The 14,616-nt window shown below is 41.5% G+C and overlaps 1 protein-coding gene across 10 annotated transcripts in view; it reads right to left on the reverse strand.

The window, feature by feature from the left end:
* Positions 1-14,616, reverse strand: part of UBR4 (ubiquitin protein ligase E3 component n-recognin 4) — a 139,984-nt gene that overhangs the window by 82,141 nt on the left and 43,227 nt on the right. For 7 of the 10 annotated variants that reach the window (XM_021942792.2, XM_021942860.2, XM_021943066.2 and 4 more), the window contains exons 28-44: positions 13,947-14,104; positions 12,941-13,150; positions 11,581-11,682; positions 11,175-11,275; positions 10,726-10,924; positions 10,177-10,365; positions 9,692-9,755; positions 8,387-8,578; positions 7,800-7,870; positions 7,562-7,709; positions 6,892-7,119; positions 6,082-6,252; positions 3,459-3,641; positions 2,396-2,554; positions 1,902-2,054; positions 1,082-1,309; positions 558-718 (exon numbers count right to left, since the gene is read on the reverse strand). In XM_021942792.2, the coding sequence (XP_021798484.1) occupies positions 558-718; positions 1,082-1,309; positions 1,902-2,054; positions 2,396-2,554; positions 3,459-3,641; positions 6,082-6,252; positions 6,892-7,119; positions 7,562-7,709; positions 7,800-7,870; positions 8,387-8,578; positions 9,692-9,755; positions 10,177-10,365; positions 10,726-10,924; positions 11,175-11,275; positions 11,581-11,682; positions 12,941-13,150; positions 13,947-14,104 (2,717 nt within the window). The remainder of the gene's footprint in view (positions 1-557; positions 719-1,081; positions 1,310-1,901; positions 2,055-2,395; positions 2,555-3,458; positions 3,642-6,081; positions 6,253-6,891; positions 7,120-7,561; positions 7,710-7,799; positions 7,871-8,386; positions 8,579-9,691; positions 9,756-10,176; positions 10,366-10,725; positions 10,925-11,174; positions 11,276-11,580; positions 11,683-12,940; positions 13,151-13,946; positions 14,105-14,616) is intronic. The other 3 variants (XM_003891221.5, XM_021942877.2, XM_021942808.2) reach the window with 1 other exon arrangement.

Here is a 14,616-nt window from a genome sequence, read left to right on the forward strand (position 1 = left end):
GCTACAATGGGTCATCAATGGCAGATAAGAAACAAGGGATGATACCTTAAGCCTCTTCTTCCTCCTCCCTAAGTGAAACTCTCACTACCTTACACACCCCTCTATTATCTGCAAACTTGGTGAAAGTCTCTTCCTCCCCCAAATCCAACCACGCCCCCATTACTGATACATTCTATTTGCTAACAGAGTAAGTCTCCCCCAGGAGAAAAACTTAAAGGGCATTATGGCAGAATGAGCGTCTAAGAGAAATTTAGGTTCCCTTCTCACATTAAAATCACATTTATAACATTAACTATACGTTTTCCTTCTAAGTAACAGTGGACCCCTAAACTACCTCTGACGGCTTGGGGTCTCCACAGTGGAGGACAAACTGTGCAGACAACCCAACCTGCCAAACCCAGATTCTTGATTTTAAAGATATCTAGCAGGGAGAAAAAAAGGTTGGCTGGAGAAAATTAAGTTTCACAAAACTCAGAACAGATAGCAGATAGTGGGAGTGGAGATCCATCATTGAATGTGGACATTGTGGAAGCTGAACATTAAATGTTCACTCCCACCTTTTGATGTTGATGGGGAAGAGTTGTAACACCTCCAGGGTTGTCCTGCTAATGGTGGCTGCAAATGATTTGCCTTGACAATAGCTGAAGAACAACATCTGCAACACGTGGGAGTAGTACACAGACACACCGCCGCCCGCCACCTGGCTGTTACTGTCCTGCTGGCACAAAAACACATATTTGCAGTAATTCATGTTGCCTTGGCTACCAACTTCCAGGTTATACTGGTTATTAGTTTTCAATCATGATCAGGTGCTCTCATACTCTAAGCATGAGATCCCTGTGGGTAAATCTTACAAAGACCCTGAGAAAAATGGAACTTGAAGTTGAATTAGTTTAGCCCTAAAGGATAAGAGATTTTGCTATTAGGTAGAAAGTTAGAAGGAAAAACAAAGAAAAAGAAAAAAAGACCCAGTTAGATGAAGTCCACAGAAAAATGTCATAAAAGAACAAAGAGAAAAGAATAGAGGAGTTGCTAAATAATTAAATCTGGAATAGAAGGAAATAGCAACATGTGCTCTAACCTTCAGGTCCTCATGATTGATTTCCAATACATTAGTGACATAGAAGGGTCCCTGCTGGGCACTGCTGGCCTCTTCCATAAGCTGAGTATAGATGTACCCAGCTGAAGACATTATAACAATGATGTTCTTTCCCTCCTCATTGAAAAGGAAGGTAACATCTCTTATCTTTGAGCTTGGCAGGAGAAAGTAGAAGGTTGGACTCAAGGCATCAACAGACAGGTCATAAATCTGCAGGATGGAAGAAAAATTAAATAAGGGAAATCTATCTCAGTCCCATCCCCCAAATATCTTAGTGAATCCAAATAGCCAGAACTGACCAATAACGGGCATTCATTCTCCATTCAATAAAAAATGGAGTGTCAGGCACTGGTCTTATAAAGATGAACAGAACACCTTTCACTCTCCTTCAAGGAATGAGTAGGGGACAGACATACATAAATAAATTCTGCAACAAGTATGGCAATAAGTGTGCACTTGGTACAGTGAGGGTAGAACCAGAATCAGTTCCCTATTGCCTAAAGACAGAAAGCTCCTAGTCAGCAACATAGCAAAAGGTGACAAAATATGGCTATTATTTTTAGAGACAGGGTCTTGCTCTATCGCCCAGATTGGAGTGGAGTAGCATAATCACAGCTCACTGCAGCCTTGAACTAAGCCTCAAGTAATCCTCCGCCTCAGCCTTTCAAGCAGCTGGTACCACAAGTGCAACTCATGGCACCCAGTTGATTTTTTAACTTCTGGGAGAAGCTAGCACATAATGATTCTAGATTTAAAAGTAGAAAAAGTCTAGAACCATATCAACAAAGAACTGTAACTGTACCTTAACAAAGTCCGCAGTGACAATTGCTAACTCGGTCTGTGAACCAGGTAACCACACGGCTTTGATGATGAAGTTCCCCGTTGCCAACTGAGGGTGCAAAACCAAGTGATCCGAAACAGAGCCTGAGCTACTAAAGGTGAGCACATGGCAGTCCTGGATAATGTTTAAGGAACAAAATGGTGAAAAGATGATCTGGAAAGTGGGCTAATTCATTTCAGAGTTCTGACGTTCCCTTTTTTCTCTAATATCCCCTGCCTTCAGACAGTATTTAGACTGTCTAGTAACATTCAGGTTTCATGAACACAAACATTAGTTTCAATATTGGAGAAATCTGAAAGATCTGGGAGAAATTCAAAGAAAAATTCCTTTTGCATTTCAGTAGGTTTTAAGCTTTAATTTCAACAATGAATAAGAAAAAGTAGTTCTGAGAACAGGGGAGAGAAGATAACTAGAATCTACAGCTCAAGGATCAAAACCTAGATCAGGATTTTTACCTTTAGCCCACAAACTGCCAAGTAGTCTTCCTTGCAGGGATTTCCTGTGAGGCTCAACACAGTAAAAGGAACTGGGGCAGAAGCCAAGCGGGTCAGAGTCAACTTTCTTTTGCTGGAATCCGCTTGCTTCAGGAGTGCAGAGAGCTGCAGAACAGTGATCTGCAAAGGAACAATGACCAATTTATTCTTACTCCTGGTCCTCTCAGAGAAGTCCAAGCAAGTAACAAAAACTCTTTCAATAGGGGTAACAAGTTGCACACTTTTTTCTTTTTTTTTACAGATAAGTCTAGTAGAAAATCCTAGATCAATATTAATCTCTATTTCTCCTGACTAAAAGCCACGGAATGTCTTTCCATGGAGGACAGAACAGGTAAGTAATGAAAACAATTTCTCTTTATAAAGTTAGTTCACAAAATAGTTTAAGAATACCTATGTACCACTGTCCTTTTCTAGTTTTCCATGGAACTGTTTTTAAAATGATTTTGGAGTTGTTTTAAGGAGTATCCATATTTTCACTTAAAAGTGAAAACAATATTAGTGGTGATGGAGAGGCCAGAATACAGAAAAGTGTGAGTTAAGATACCTAGCATTCTTCCAACTTCTATAAGCTCTATAAAACAATACAAATTTACTTATATCCTTAACAGAGCTGGGAAGGCAGGGCAGGACTACATAAGCAACACTGAGTATTCCTATTCCAAAAGAAAACTTTTGTCTCTCGGCTTATGCCTGCCAGAGTGACCAAACAGGGCAAGACTGGGAGTCAACCTGTCCTAGGTAACTGCTAGTCATTACTTTTTCCTGAGGGCTTGAAGAATACATTTTGAGTGGAAATTCACTAATTAGAAACAGTCTATCCTAGTCATACCAGCTCTAGGTCTAATCAAATCAACTCGGGGTCCAAGTATTTGAAAAGCTCAACAAGATCTGTCCCTAAAGCATTCTTAGAACCCAACGGACTTTTTCCCACAGAGGGCTAATCCGAACGTGGTCATCAAGTTGTTTTGCTTAGCATTTAAGACAATATGACCTAAAGTAAGTGCACAAGAATTGGAGGACCCACCTTGCCCTTCTCATGGCTGACAGCCAAATGTTGGCGGCGCCCATGGGGAGAGGAGAGCACACACATAGCCACCCGCCTGAGCACATGAGCGCTGATCAGCTGCCGGATGGTCTGGCCCTGGTCTCCACTGTAATTCATCCGCACATTCTCAAAGGCACCTTCCTGGGAGCCTAAGGTGGGAACCTGGCAAAGAAAGAAGCAGAGAAAGCGGGCAGTAATGAGGCAAATAAAATCAAGTGGATTCATGCACTATTCATGAGACTGAGACACTGCACCATGGAGTCATCCAAAAGCAGTGATTTCAGCCTTCAAACCATGGATGGCTGGGTAAATTTGTTAAAAGTTATTAATAATCCATTAAGAATAACATAGTAAATGTTTTCATAAAGCTAAACTTAAATACAAAGTACTGGTCTTTTTAAAAAAACGTTAAAATGTCCAATCTCTTACAAATTGTGGTGACAGATGATTTTTTTTTTCATTGATCTAACCTGGCAACATAAAAATCAGCAACTTGATGGGTCCCCAACCCAAGTATTTTTTCGCTTCATCTTTAATATCTAAAAACCAACGCTCTAACAGTGTGACTGATCTTACGACTTCTTTTAATTCCAAGAATATCAAATACAACTGTGACTAATTTTATTTTATTTTTTTTTTTGAGACAGGGTTTCACTCTGTCACCCAGGTTGGAGTTCAGTGGTGAGTGCAGTCATGTGATATCAGCTCACTACAGCCTCGAATTCCCAGGTTCAAGCAATCCTCCTGCCTCAGCCTCCCAGGTAGCTGAGACCACAGGCATGAACCACCACACCTGGCTAATTATTTTTGTATATTTTTTATAGAGACAGGGTTTCACCATGTTGCCCAGGATGGTCTCAAACTTCTCTGGTCAAGTGATTTGCCTACCTCAGCCTCCCAGTGTTGGGATTACAGGCATGAGCCACTGCACCTGGCAAAAACTGTGACTGATTTTAATAAAATGCCAGAATATATATGTGTATGTACGTGTATATTTCCAACTGACTATTATTCCCTTAAAAACAGCCAACTTTTGTTGTGCGCGGTGGCTCACGCCTGTAATCCCAGCACTCTGGGAGGCTGAAGTGGGCGGATCATGAGGTCAGCAGTTCGAGACCAGCCTGACCAACATGGTGAAACCTCGTCTCTACCACAATTATAAAAATTAGTCAGGAGTGGTGGCACACGCCTGTAATCCCAGCTACTCCGGAAGCTGAGGCAGGAGAATCACTTGAACCCAGGAGGCAGAGGTTATGGTGAGCTGAGATCCTTCCACTGCACTCCAGCCTGGTGACAGAGCGAGACTCTGTCTCAAAAGAAAAAAACAAAAAACAAAAAACAGCCAACTTTGGCTGGGAATGGTGGCTCACAACTATAATACCAGCACTTTGGGAGGCCAAGGGGGCAAATCACTTGAACACAGTTGTTTGAGACAATTCTGAGCAACATGGTGAAATCCTATCTCTACTAAAAATACAAAAATCAGCCAGGCATGGTGGTGCGCACCTTCAGTCTCAGCTACTCAGGAGGCTGAATGAGGCATGAGAATCACCGGAACCAGGGAGGCAGAGGTTGCAGTGAGCTGAGATCATGCCACTGCACTCCAGCTTAGGTGACAGAGCAAGACTCCGTCTTCAAAAAAAAAAAAAAAAAAAAACAGCCAATTTATGAGATCTATTCATGTATCTCATTCATAATATTTGTTCACTTCCTTTTTGGAATTGCCACCACTTTACTTTCTATTACTTAACTCTGCTGCTAAAAAAGGCCAGGAAGGCCACATCAGAAGTCATATATTCAGTGCTGAGCAGCAGGTTTTAAAGTCAATAATGACTTATACCTTATAACCAATGTGACACGAGAAACTAAAGGAAAGTTATCTAAAGGACTATATGCAAAAAAGGACAAACATTATTTTGCAAGTTAGATGAACTTTAGAGAAGATACAATAAAGTTCTATTTTCTAAAAATAAAAACTCTCTACTATTCTAGTTGCTCCAAAATGGAGTTCCCCACCTCTTGGGGATTCATATATTTATATGAACTAAAAAGGAGATTTATTCTCTTTGTTGGCCAAAATGACCCTGGATTCCCCAGCCCCACTCCTTTTTCTGAGACAGAGTCTCACTCTGTCACCCAGGCTGGAGTACAGTGCTATGATCTCAGCTCATTGCAACCTCCTGGGCTCAAGTGATCCTCCCACATTAGCCTTCCGAGTAGCTGGGACTGTAGTTGCTGCGCCACCACACCAAGCTAAATTTTTTGTGTGTTTTTTGGGGTAGAGATGAGGTTTCACCATGTTGCCAAGGCTGGTCTTAAATTCCTAGGCTCAAGCAATCCACCTGCTTTGGGCATCCCAAAGTGCTGGGATAATAGGCGCACCCTTGGCCAGTTCTCTTCTTTTGAAGCCACACCTCATATGCTGATTTTTACACTGTTCATAATATGTTCTGGGCATGTCATGATGTCTTAGATTCTAAGTTTTGGACGGCCAAGGATCAACTGCTCTAAGTATACTCCTCAGAGCATCTAGCACACTTTGGGATCTCAACAAATTTGTTGGTTCCCACAGCCACCAAACGTCATGGCCCAAGACACTCACCATCAGCTGGTCTGTCATCTCCACTGCCTTCTCCACTGTGTGCAGCTCACTGAGGGCTTGCTGAGCACGGCTGCTGCTCCCGACAGCTGAAGCTTGCTGGAAGTTGGTCTGAATGGCATCCATAAGGAAATTAAGCATGTCTAACACGAGAGGAGCGAAGGAGAAATTGGCCTGAGAAAAATAGAAAAAATACACAAGTGAAAAAAAAAAAGAAACACAATGGATAATACTCCTAACAATCATCTTGCCAGTAACTTCCTTCAGAATCCAGCTACTTCACTTCCAGTTTGATATTCTAGCCATCTTCTCATTCTCACAATCCTGGCATTGATTCCAATCAATATGCATTTGCGCTACTAACTCCAGGGCAATCTTTCTAAACCAGGGGTCCTGCACAGATATCCTAATGCGCAAAGGCATCCCTCATATGAAATGAGCTAACTTCTCTCCTATGTATCTAGAATGGTTTGGGTTTTGTACCATCCTTGGGAAAATTGAGAATATAAACCCTCAAATCATTTTGTATTTTGTTTTCTGTGTTTCAGATAAGGAACCCTGGCCAAGAAAGGGTACTCTAGAGTATGACACAACTAAAATTTATGCTTCCATCACCCCCCATAATACGCCTAATAGTGCTCAGTCATAAATCCTTCCCTTGTGATGACAATACATAGTATTTGTATTCACACTATGAAAATGGGTAAAGGAGAAAATGCGTTGCAAGCGGAGCCAAGTGCATTGTTTACTCTCACACCAGTTCAGCAGGCTCTGAACTCTGTCTGCTTACTAGGGAGCATCAGTCTGCCCCACCTGGTTCTGTAATTCTTCCCGGCAGCCCTCTACTGTGCGGCAGAGGCTGCTCTTCTTGGGCTTCTCTTCATCAGCAACCTTTCCATCACTGATGGTAACCTTGGCTTTGTCAGCTGGTGAGGTGCTGGCATGACGCACTAAACTCTCTGAAATCCTGGGTTCACTCTGAAATGCTGACTCCTTCATGGTAGAGCTCATGCCACTGCTAGGAGTTCTCTTCACCAGTGCCTAGGGACAGAAAACGTCAGAGTCCCTAAGTTCTTGCCTCAAGCACAGAGGAAATACTGTCTGAGATCTCTGAAGAAAATCTGACCCAAAGAAGAAACTGGCTAAGCATTTCAATGTTACTCAAAAGCCTAAATTCTGATCTTCATAATATTCACCTAATATCTAACTTCTTTATCCACTCACAGTATCAGGCCTTATTATAACATCTGAAATTGTGGGGAGGTCTTAGGAAAAATGAACTACAAGATCTCTAAGGAATTTGCTGGTTCTGATATTCTAAATGAAATGCTTAGGCCACCAACTGTAGAGATCATCAACGAGTGAGCTGGAACATCTTCCTAGACTCAGGTATCCTAGAGGTGATGGGAATTTTCCAGTTTGGCTTCAGTAATCCCATGTCACGAACAAGCCACCCTTTATAGCTCAGGGAGGGTCCTCTCACCAAACAGCTGCCATCTTCCTTGGCTCCACAGTCACAGAAGAAGGATCCATACTTGGCATAGGAAATCTCATGATCCTTGTGGCACACCTTAGCACACACTGTGCAGACACCCACCCCATCCACCATTTTGCAGGTGTGACAGTGGTACCTGCAAAGAACAAGAACCAGCAAATAAGCTCAGAAGTCCCAATATTCGGTGCCCAGCAAATCTTCACCTTAAAGGAAGAACTACTCTTACCAATGCTGGTTCATGAATTCTTTCTGTGTGATCGTAAAAGTGCAGAGTTTATTGCAAAGAGAATCTTCATCCTTCAAAAATAAGAAGTCTTTTTAATTCAAAATATACCCCTGTATATAAACACCCACAAAAACACACGTGCCTCAACACTCTATGGGGAGGTGAATAATTGACTCATAAATGACCAGTGGAAATCTACCACAACTGGAAATAGCTAGCTGGCTGAAAATCTGTTGTTATTTCAGGTGAGTGAGACCTTAGGGGTTTGTGGTTAAGAAAAAAACATCTTATGCTTTCTCTATAGGGGAGCTTCCACTACCCCCATGAAGAACTCATCCCTAAAATTCCATTTGGAATTAAAGACTGACAAAGCAGGACAAGGGACTCTGGAAAAAGAAAAAGTCCTTTCCACAGAGATTAGATCCCCATGCCTTGCTCTGAAGGCCTAGAAAATTGGGGTCTGGCAGCAACAAGGTCTAGGAAGTTTTGAAGCTCACAGGAGGCTGGAGAAAAGAGCCCAAAAGCTTGGTATCATGCCAGTCAGTCATTACCTTGAAAGGTTAAGTTCGAGATTACTTAGTACTTACTGAATCCTCAGCCTGGGAATCTTCCTCTTCCACCGCCAACTCCTCCACCCAGTCTGAGTCTACTTCAATGGCCCGCTCTTCCCCATCCACTGAGAGATGACTTGGGCCTTGACCATTACTCTGGCTCAGGGCATTCGTGACATCAGCCAAGTAAGACATGATATGGCATGTGCACTCCAAGATCATCACATGCTGCAAGAGAAGCCCCACAGAAACTTCAGATTCTCCATGTTTTCAAATAAAGCTCAAGATCACGGAAATGGTATGAAAGCAGAGAAGAAAAACAGTGTGTTTTTATTATCTATTAACCAGCTTTTATCACTCCGTCCCCACGTAGCTGGTCAGTCAATTGTACTGAAGTAACATGTATTCCTTCATTCTTAAGCACAAAGACAGCTCTTTACAAAGTCTTGTAAGATGAAGTAGGATTGAAATTAGACGAATAGAGTAAAAACAGATTAAAATCACTCAAGAAAAGACCAGATTAGAGTATGAAGCATTCTGCCCCTAACATTAGCATTTTTTAACCATTAAGTGAAAGTCATTTTAATTATCAGGCTTTAAAGTAATGCAGGAGAGGACTAGCTTCAGAAATCAAGAGAAAAAAAATTCTAGCAAATCACTGCAGATAGTTCATGCTTGCCTAGAAAACCCAATGAATTGGCACCAAAGACTCAGATTTCTAAGTTCCTTTGCTCTGCACTCTGACATGTCAGTGCTGAAAGGATAAAGATCAGCAAGTAAGGAGGGAGTAATGAATGGTACCACAGTGGTTCTCAGAGGCTAGTTATCTGTTCCTAGCCACCTATGCCAGTTCATGTGTTGGGCAGGAGAAGAAAATGCCTGAATGCAGGATTTCTGTCAATTTCAAACCCCTTTTCTCACCAGAGTAACCAGAAACTTCAGGCAAATTAAACAAAGCTTAGCATCTGGGCTAGAGCTGAGGAGGCCGTATTTGGCCTCTTATAACACTGACTCAGAGTGGCACAGTTCCAAGGCCTGAGCAGGGAGACACTTTCCCATAACATTCCAATATCTTAGGATGGCAGGAACTCTACGTTTTAAGAAAGATTCTGTCTGCTTATTTACCAGTATATTTCCTTCCCATCACTTCTTGCCAGCCAAAAGATGCCTAAAGGCACACAGTTAGCAATTACACACTTCTAGATCCTCGAGATTATCAGCCTTATCCTTGGTAGGCTAGCCAGGCACAGAACTCAATAGGAACAAGAGACTTCCACCTGACCACAGAGGTGAGAATCATCTTACCTTTCACCCCCCATTGTCATTCCTCACTTTTCTTACCTTTCCATGCATTACATTGGCATTCAGTTTTTCAACCACATTCTTCTGTGACAGATATTTCTTGCTGTCCCAAAGAAAAAAAGAGGGGAAAGAGGAGACAAAAAATCATCTAAGAAACCAAAGAAATAAAGCATCTTTATTAACTTTGAATCAATCTGAGGAAACTGGGAAGCAGAAGCACTCTTAAAAAACTCCATAAGTACTATATAGTTACATAGCTTGGGGTGCTCTGGCCTTAGAATTATCGTTAACACTTGGCATACTTTCCCCAAGAGTTCTCTTGGGAACAATGAATAGGAAACTCTACTAAGAAAATGATGAAGACGAAGTCTAAAGTGAACAAAGCTCTTTGCTACCCGTACCCCAAACTCCAATAAAAGGGTAGAGATTCAAATTTCTTCTATACTCACTTTGAGCTATAAAGAAAGTAACCCACTTCTCCAAGATCAATGTTGTAACCTACAGATACAATTTCAGCATCTTACCATCTGCTCAGCCAATCCACAGCAGCATTATGAAGCTGAAGGTGACCAGCACCTTGACCTGCACTGGCCAGAGTGGCCATCACAACCATAAGTTCAGGGAAGCCAGTCCCATCACCGTTGGCCAGCATCTCTGTTGCCATGGGAGTCAGGGTGCCCAGAAGAACAGCACACACACCTTCCCCAACTTGGCTAGGAGAAAAGAAAGAGCAAGTTGGTGAATAATCAACAGGAATCTCATTCTGTGTGTTATAAAAGAAGTTTTAAATTAAACATTAAATACATAACTACAATACCAATCCCAGTTTTGGACTTGGGCTAGCAGAACATAAAACATTTCATTCAGGTTGTAATTGACAGGCCAAGTCATTCCAAGTTTTCCCATGGGAAAAAAATCAAGGAGCTACATACACTAGAATCCTTGAGTCTAGAGAGAGGTAGATATGAAAATGTTGAAAAAGCTAAGACTGGTGCCTGAAGAAAAGATAACTGCAAATATCAACATATTTCTGGGGTTGCTAGGGAAACACGACAGAAATGTAGTTGTTCTACCTGTTTTCCCGAACAATGTATGTGGTCAGTAACTGCAGCAGCTGCCGATTCTCCTGAATTACATCCAGCTGATCAGAATCTTTTGGGGGTGATGTAGTCATGCGGGTGAGCCAGGCCTGCAGGCGCACAGGCTCCACACAGGCCAGCTGTGCCAGGGAGCCGCAGAGATGCAACAGGCTCGGGTTAGGGCTCTTCTCAGCTAGGAGCAGAACAAGAGGCCAGGGTCAATAAAGAAGGGCAAGAGGAAGGGAAAGAAGGGGCAAATTGTGAGCCAGGAAAAGGGGAAATGGCTTCAAAGCAACTTTTCAACTTCCTTCCAAACTTTCTCTGAGGGATTCTCTCCACTTGTTAGCATTTTCATGCTGTAGTTAAACTCAGGCAGAAGATATGCACAGTATTTGCCGGACATCAAAGTTCCCATAAGAAGATTACTAAAAGCTGTCACTCACTCAGCTGGAAGAGTTTGGTGAAGAATTTCAAAACTCGGTTACAGAATTTAGCAGAGAGGTTCTCATTGGCTGTTGCCATCATGATCTGTACAAGTTCTCCACTGGGAGGCAGGAGGGGAGAAAAATGGAAGAATCACATTAAAGCCTCACATAAAAAGCATCCTTTCTTCACAATCTCATCTCCTCTGGGGAAAATGGCCACTTATGAGTCAATGACACAAGGCATTCATGAAATTAACCCCCTCACCAATAACCCCAAGGAGTCAGCAATTAACTCCCCAAAGTGCAGACACCTAAGCAGGCCTTAAATATTGCTGATAATAAGTACCTAAATCAACATATATAGCTCCTTACTTTCAAGAGGCATTCAAAAACTATTTACGGAATAAAGCAAAACACAGCTCACCTGTCAGAGAAAAACTCCTCCATAGCTTTACGGGCCTGGCTGCTTTCCAGCTGCTTTTCCAAGTACTGGAGACATTCCTCCAGGATGGATTCATCCAGTCCACTGAGGATCAAATGGAAAACTTAACCACCAGTATTAAGACCTGTTTCAATGTCCTCCTCATGGTGATTTATTAAAATCCAAAGTTTGCCTGTTTGACCTTGATGGCAATGTCCAATTTTGCTTTGGCAAAGCTTAACATAAAGCCTGGCACAAAGTAGGTGTTCAATACACGTTTACTGAATTAATAGCAGCCTCTCAACTTTATTTTTCTATCCTCTTTCCTAGGAAATTAAACAGGAAAGGCATCTAAAACTTGGTCCTAATCCAGATCTGCTAGTGATTTAGGGAAAAAGACACTTTGGACAAATCATTTCCACACAGCTAAAAGTGTCTGGAATTATTTATCTGTTAAAAAGAAAAAGAAAAGAGGAGAAAGGGAATAAAAGGAATCCTTGATGAAAATCTGGACTACTCAACAACAAAGAGACAGGAAATTCCAACATGTGGCGCCTTCATTTGTATAATTCTCAGTGGGGTGAAAAGGAAACAGAATTTTCTTTACAGCTCATCTACAGCAATGTGGCCTAAACTACCAAGGTACAGCTATGCTGTGGGACTGCCCATTCCACACTCATTTCAGCGGCACGATCACCAAATTTTAGAAACGAATTTCAGTGAGCTCCTCTGTACATCTCATCAGAGCCAGAGCAGCACTTGATAATCATTAAAAACAATTTTAAGTCTCCAAATCTAAACATTTAAGTCTTCCATTTTCTTAATGTCTATTCCTAAGAATTAATCACAAAAAAGGACTCCAAAAAACTCTTCACATATTTCCATATTAATGCAGAATGCACACAAGTACAGAATTTTCTGCTGAAAAACACAAATAACAATAAGCTGGCCATGTGTGGTGGCTCACACCTGTAATCCCAGCATTTTGGGAGGCCAAGACAGGAGGATCACTTGAGCCCAGGAGTTCAAGACCAGTCTACACAACATGTCAAAACCTATCTCTACCACAAAAAAAAAAAAAAAAAAAAAAAAATCAGCTGGGCATGGTGGCATGTACTTGTAGACCCAGCTACTCAGGAGGCTGAGGTAGGAGGATTGCTTGAGCCCTGGAGACAGAGGTTGCAGTGAGCCCCACTGCACTCCAGCCTGGGCAACAGAGCGAGGCCATATCTCAGAATTTAAAAAAACACACACACAAAAACAATAAGCTATTAATTAATGACCTAAAGGCAGCAGTGTTGGTACATTTCACTGATAGTAGCAGTAGGTCACAGGAAACCTGACTGTTCTCCATCAAGCTCACCTGTTAGGATCTGCATGATTGGCCAGAATGTTGTAACAACCAGTGATCAGCTTCTCATAAACACGAGCCAAGAACTCATCAGACTCAGCAGGGCCCAAGATACGTTCCAGGGAGTTGCTACTGATCTCAGCAACACTCTCAGTGCTTGATTCCAAAAGAAGTGGTAGCAGGGTCCGAATGACCTGTGGTGGGTTCATCTCATCGGACCAACTTTAGCAAAGAAAATGAAATCGAGTTAGTGAACACACTCCTTCAAAAAGCTGCAAAGCAAGGACAGGGTAATTCAATTATTTGCCAGGGGAGAGGGGAAGGGGAATTGCGCAAGGACCTTTATTCCAGTCTTTTTCTCATGATAGCTATTTTATACACAGGTATCATCATACAATCTCATATTATTCTTTTTCATTATTTTATCAGAAACAAAAATCATTCTCACTTGAAAAATCCATTTATTAAAATGTCAAATTAATGAGCTGCATTTTCTAATATTCAATAAAGAAAATTAACTGAAACCAAAGCAAGTATTCCATTCCAGACAAGCCTTCTAGAAGAACTGCCAGGAACCTGGATCACTTTTAGGGCAATATGATATGAGACTTTACCTGTTACCTATGTATAAGAAGATAAAATAGTCCCTCCATTGGCCTGACCTGGTTCCTACAATAGTGGAATTTATCCCACTATGATTCTGGAGAAACATTATCAAATAATCTGTCACTATCACTTTAAAATTTAAACCCAAGACATCTCCAAATTGCAATATGTCTTAAAGCCAGCAAGCCTTTTCTGAAAAATACTACAGAAAAGAGGAAGTACTCTGTTGTCTTTCAGATCTAAGTTAAAAAATCATTCTAGGTAAGTGTTCACACTTTAAAACAACAGGTACTCTTTGCTAAAGAAGTATACAAGAAAGCATTACTACATAGTTATAAAACTCTCACTCTCCCTCTTTAACCACAATAGAATACAGACGTAGAGTCCTTGGGGCTATGTAGTAGATACTCACACAATAAGATCTCCAGTCAACCTGACCAGTGAGAGGAGGGTGTGCTTCAGGGAAGCAGCCAGGGGCAGACTTTGGCTACAGAGAGTCCCCAGGTGTGCAGCCTGCACTGCACTGATATAACTCTCTGAAGGGATGGTGTCATTGGCAAAGGCATTGCGCTGAAAGGAAGCAAAGCAGATGTAAATGGATAGACCATCTACCCTGGAAAAAATTCTCACATGGAAAAAAACTGATATAAACTAAGACCCCACTGACGTTTGTAAACAATAGCCTTACTCAGTATACACTGTTATTCATGCTGGGAAGAGAAGTGGGGTACAGAAAAGAAAGCAGTTAAATTTTAATTAGTACAAAGTTAACAGTTAAATGCAATGAATATCCGATACCACTTTCAAATGATTAGAGTATAATATAACGCACTATATTTAAAGTAAAACTATTGTTTATCTATAATGACTGAGAAGGAACTGGATTTTGCAATGCATCTGGTCTCTACTAAAGCTCTGGGTGGTGTAAACAGAGGTCACGATCATAAAGCAGGGATAACAAGACTATAATATTTAGCTTTTCAAAAGAACTTCAGTAAGCGAATAATCTGTTAATAGAGGTAGTGTGAGCAGAGGATATACAAAGAGCAAGTAAACTGACAGAAGACTCAGTAGTATTTAAA

This window comes from Papio anubis, chromosome 1 (genome assembly GCF_008728515.1).
Source record: "Papio anubis isolate 15944 chromosome 1, Panubis1.0, whole genome shotgun sequence".
NCBI classification, from domain to species: domain Eukaryota; kingdom Metazoa; phylum Chordata; class Mammalia; order Primates; family Cercopithecidae; genus Papio; species Papio anubis.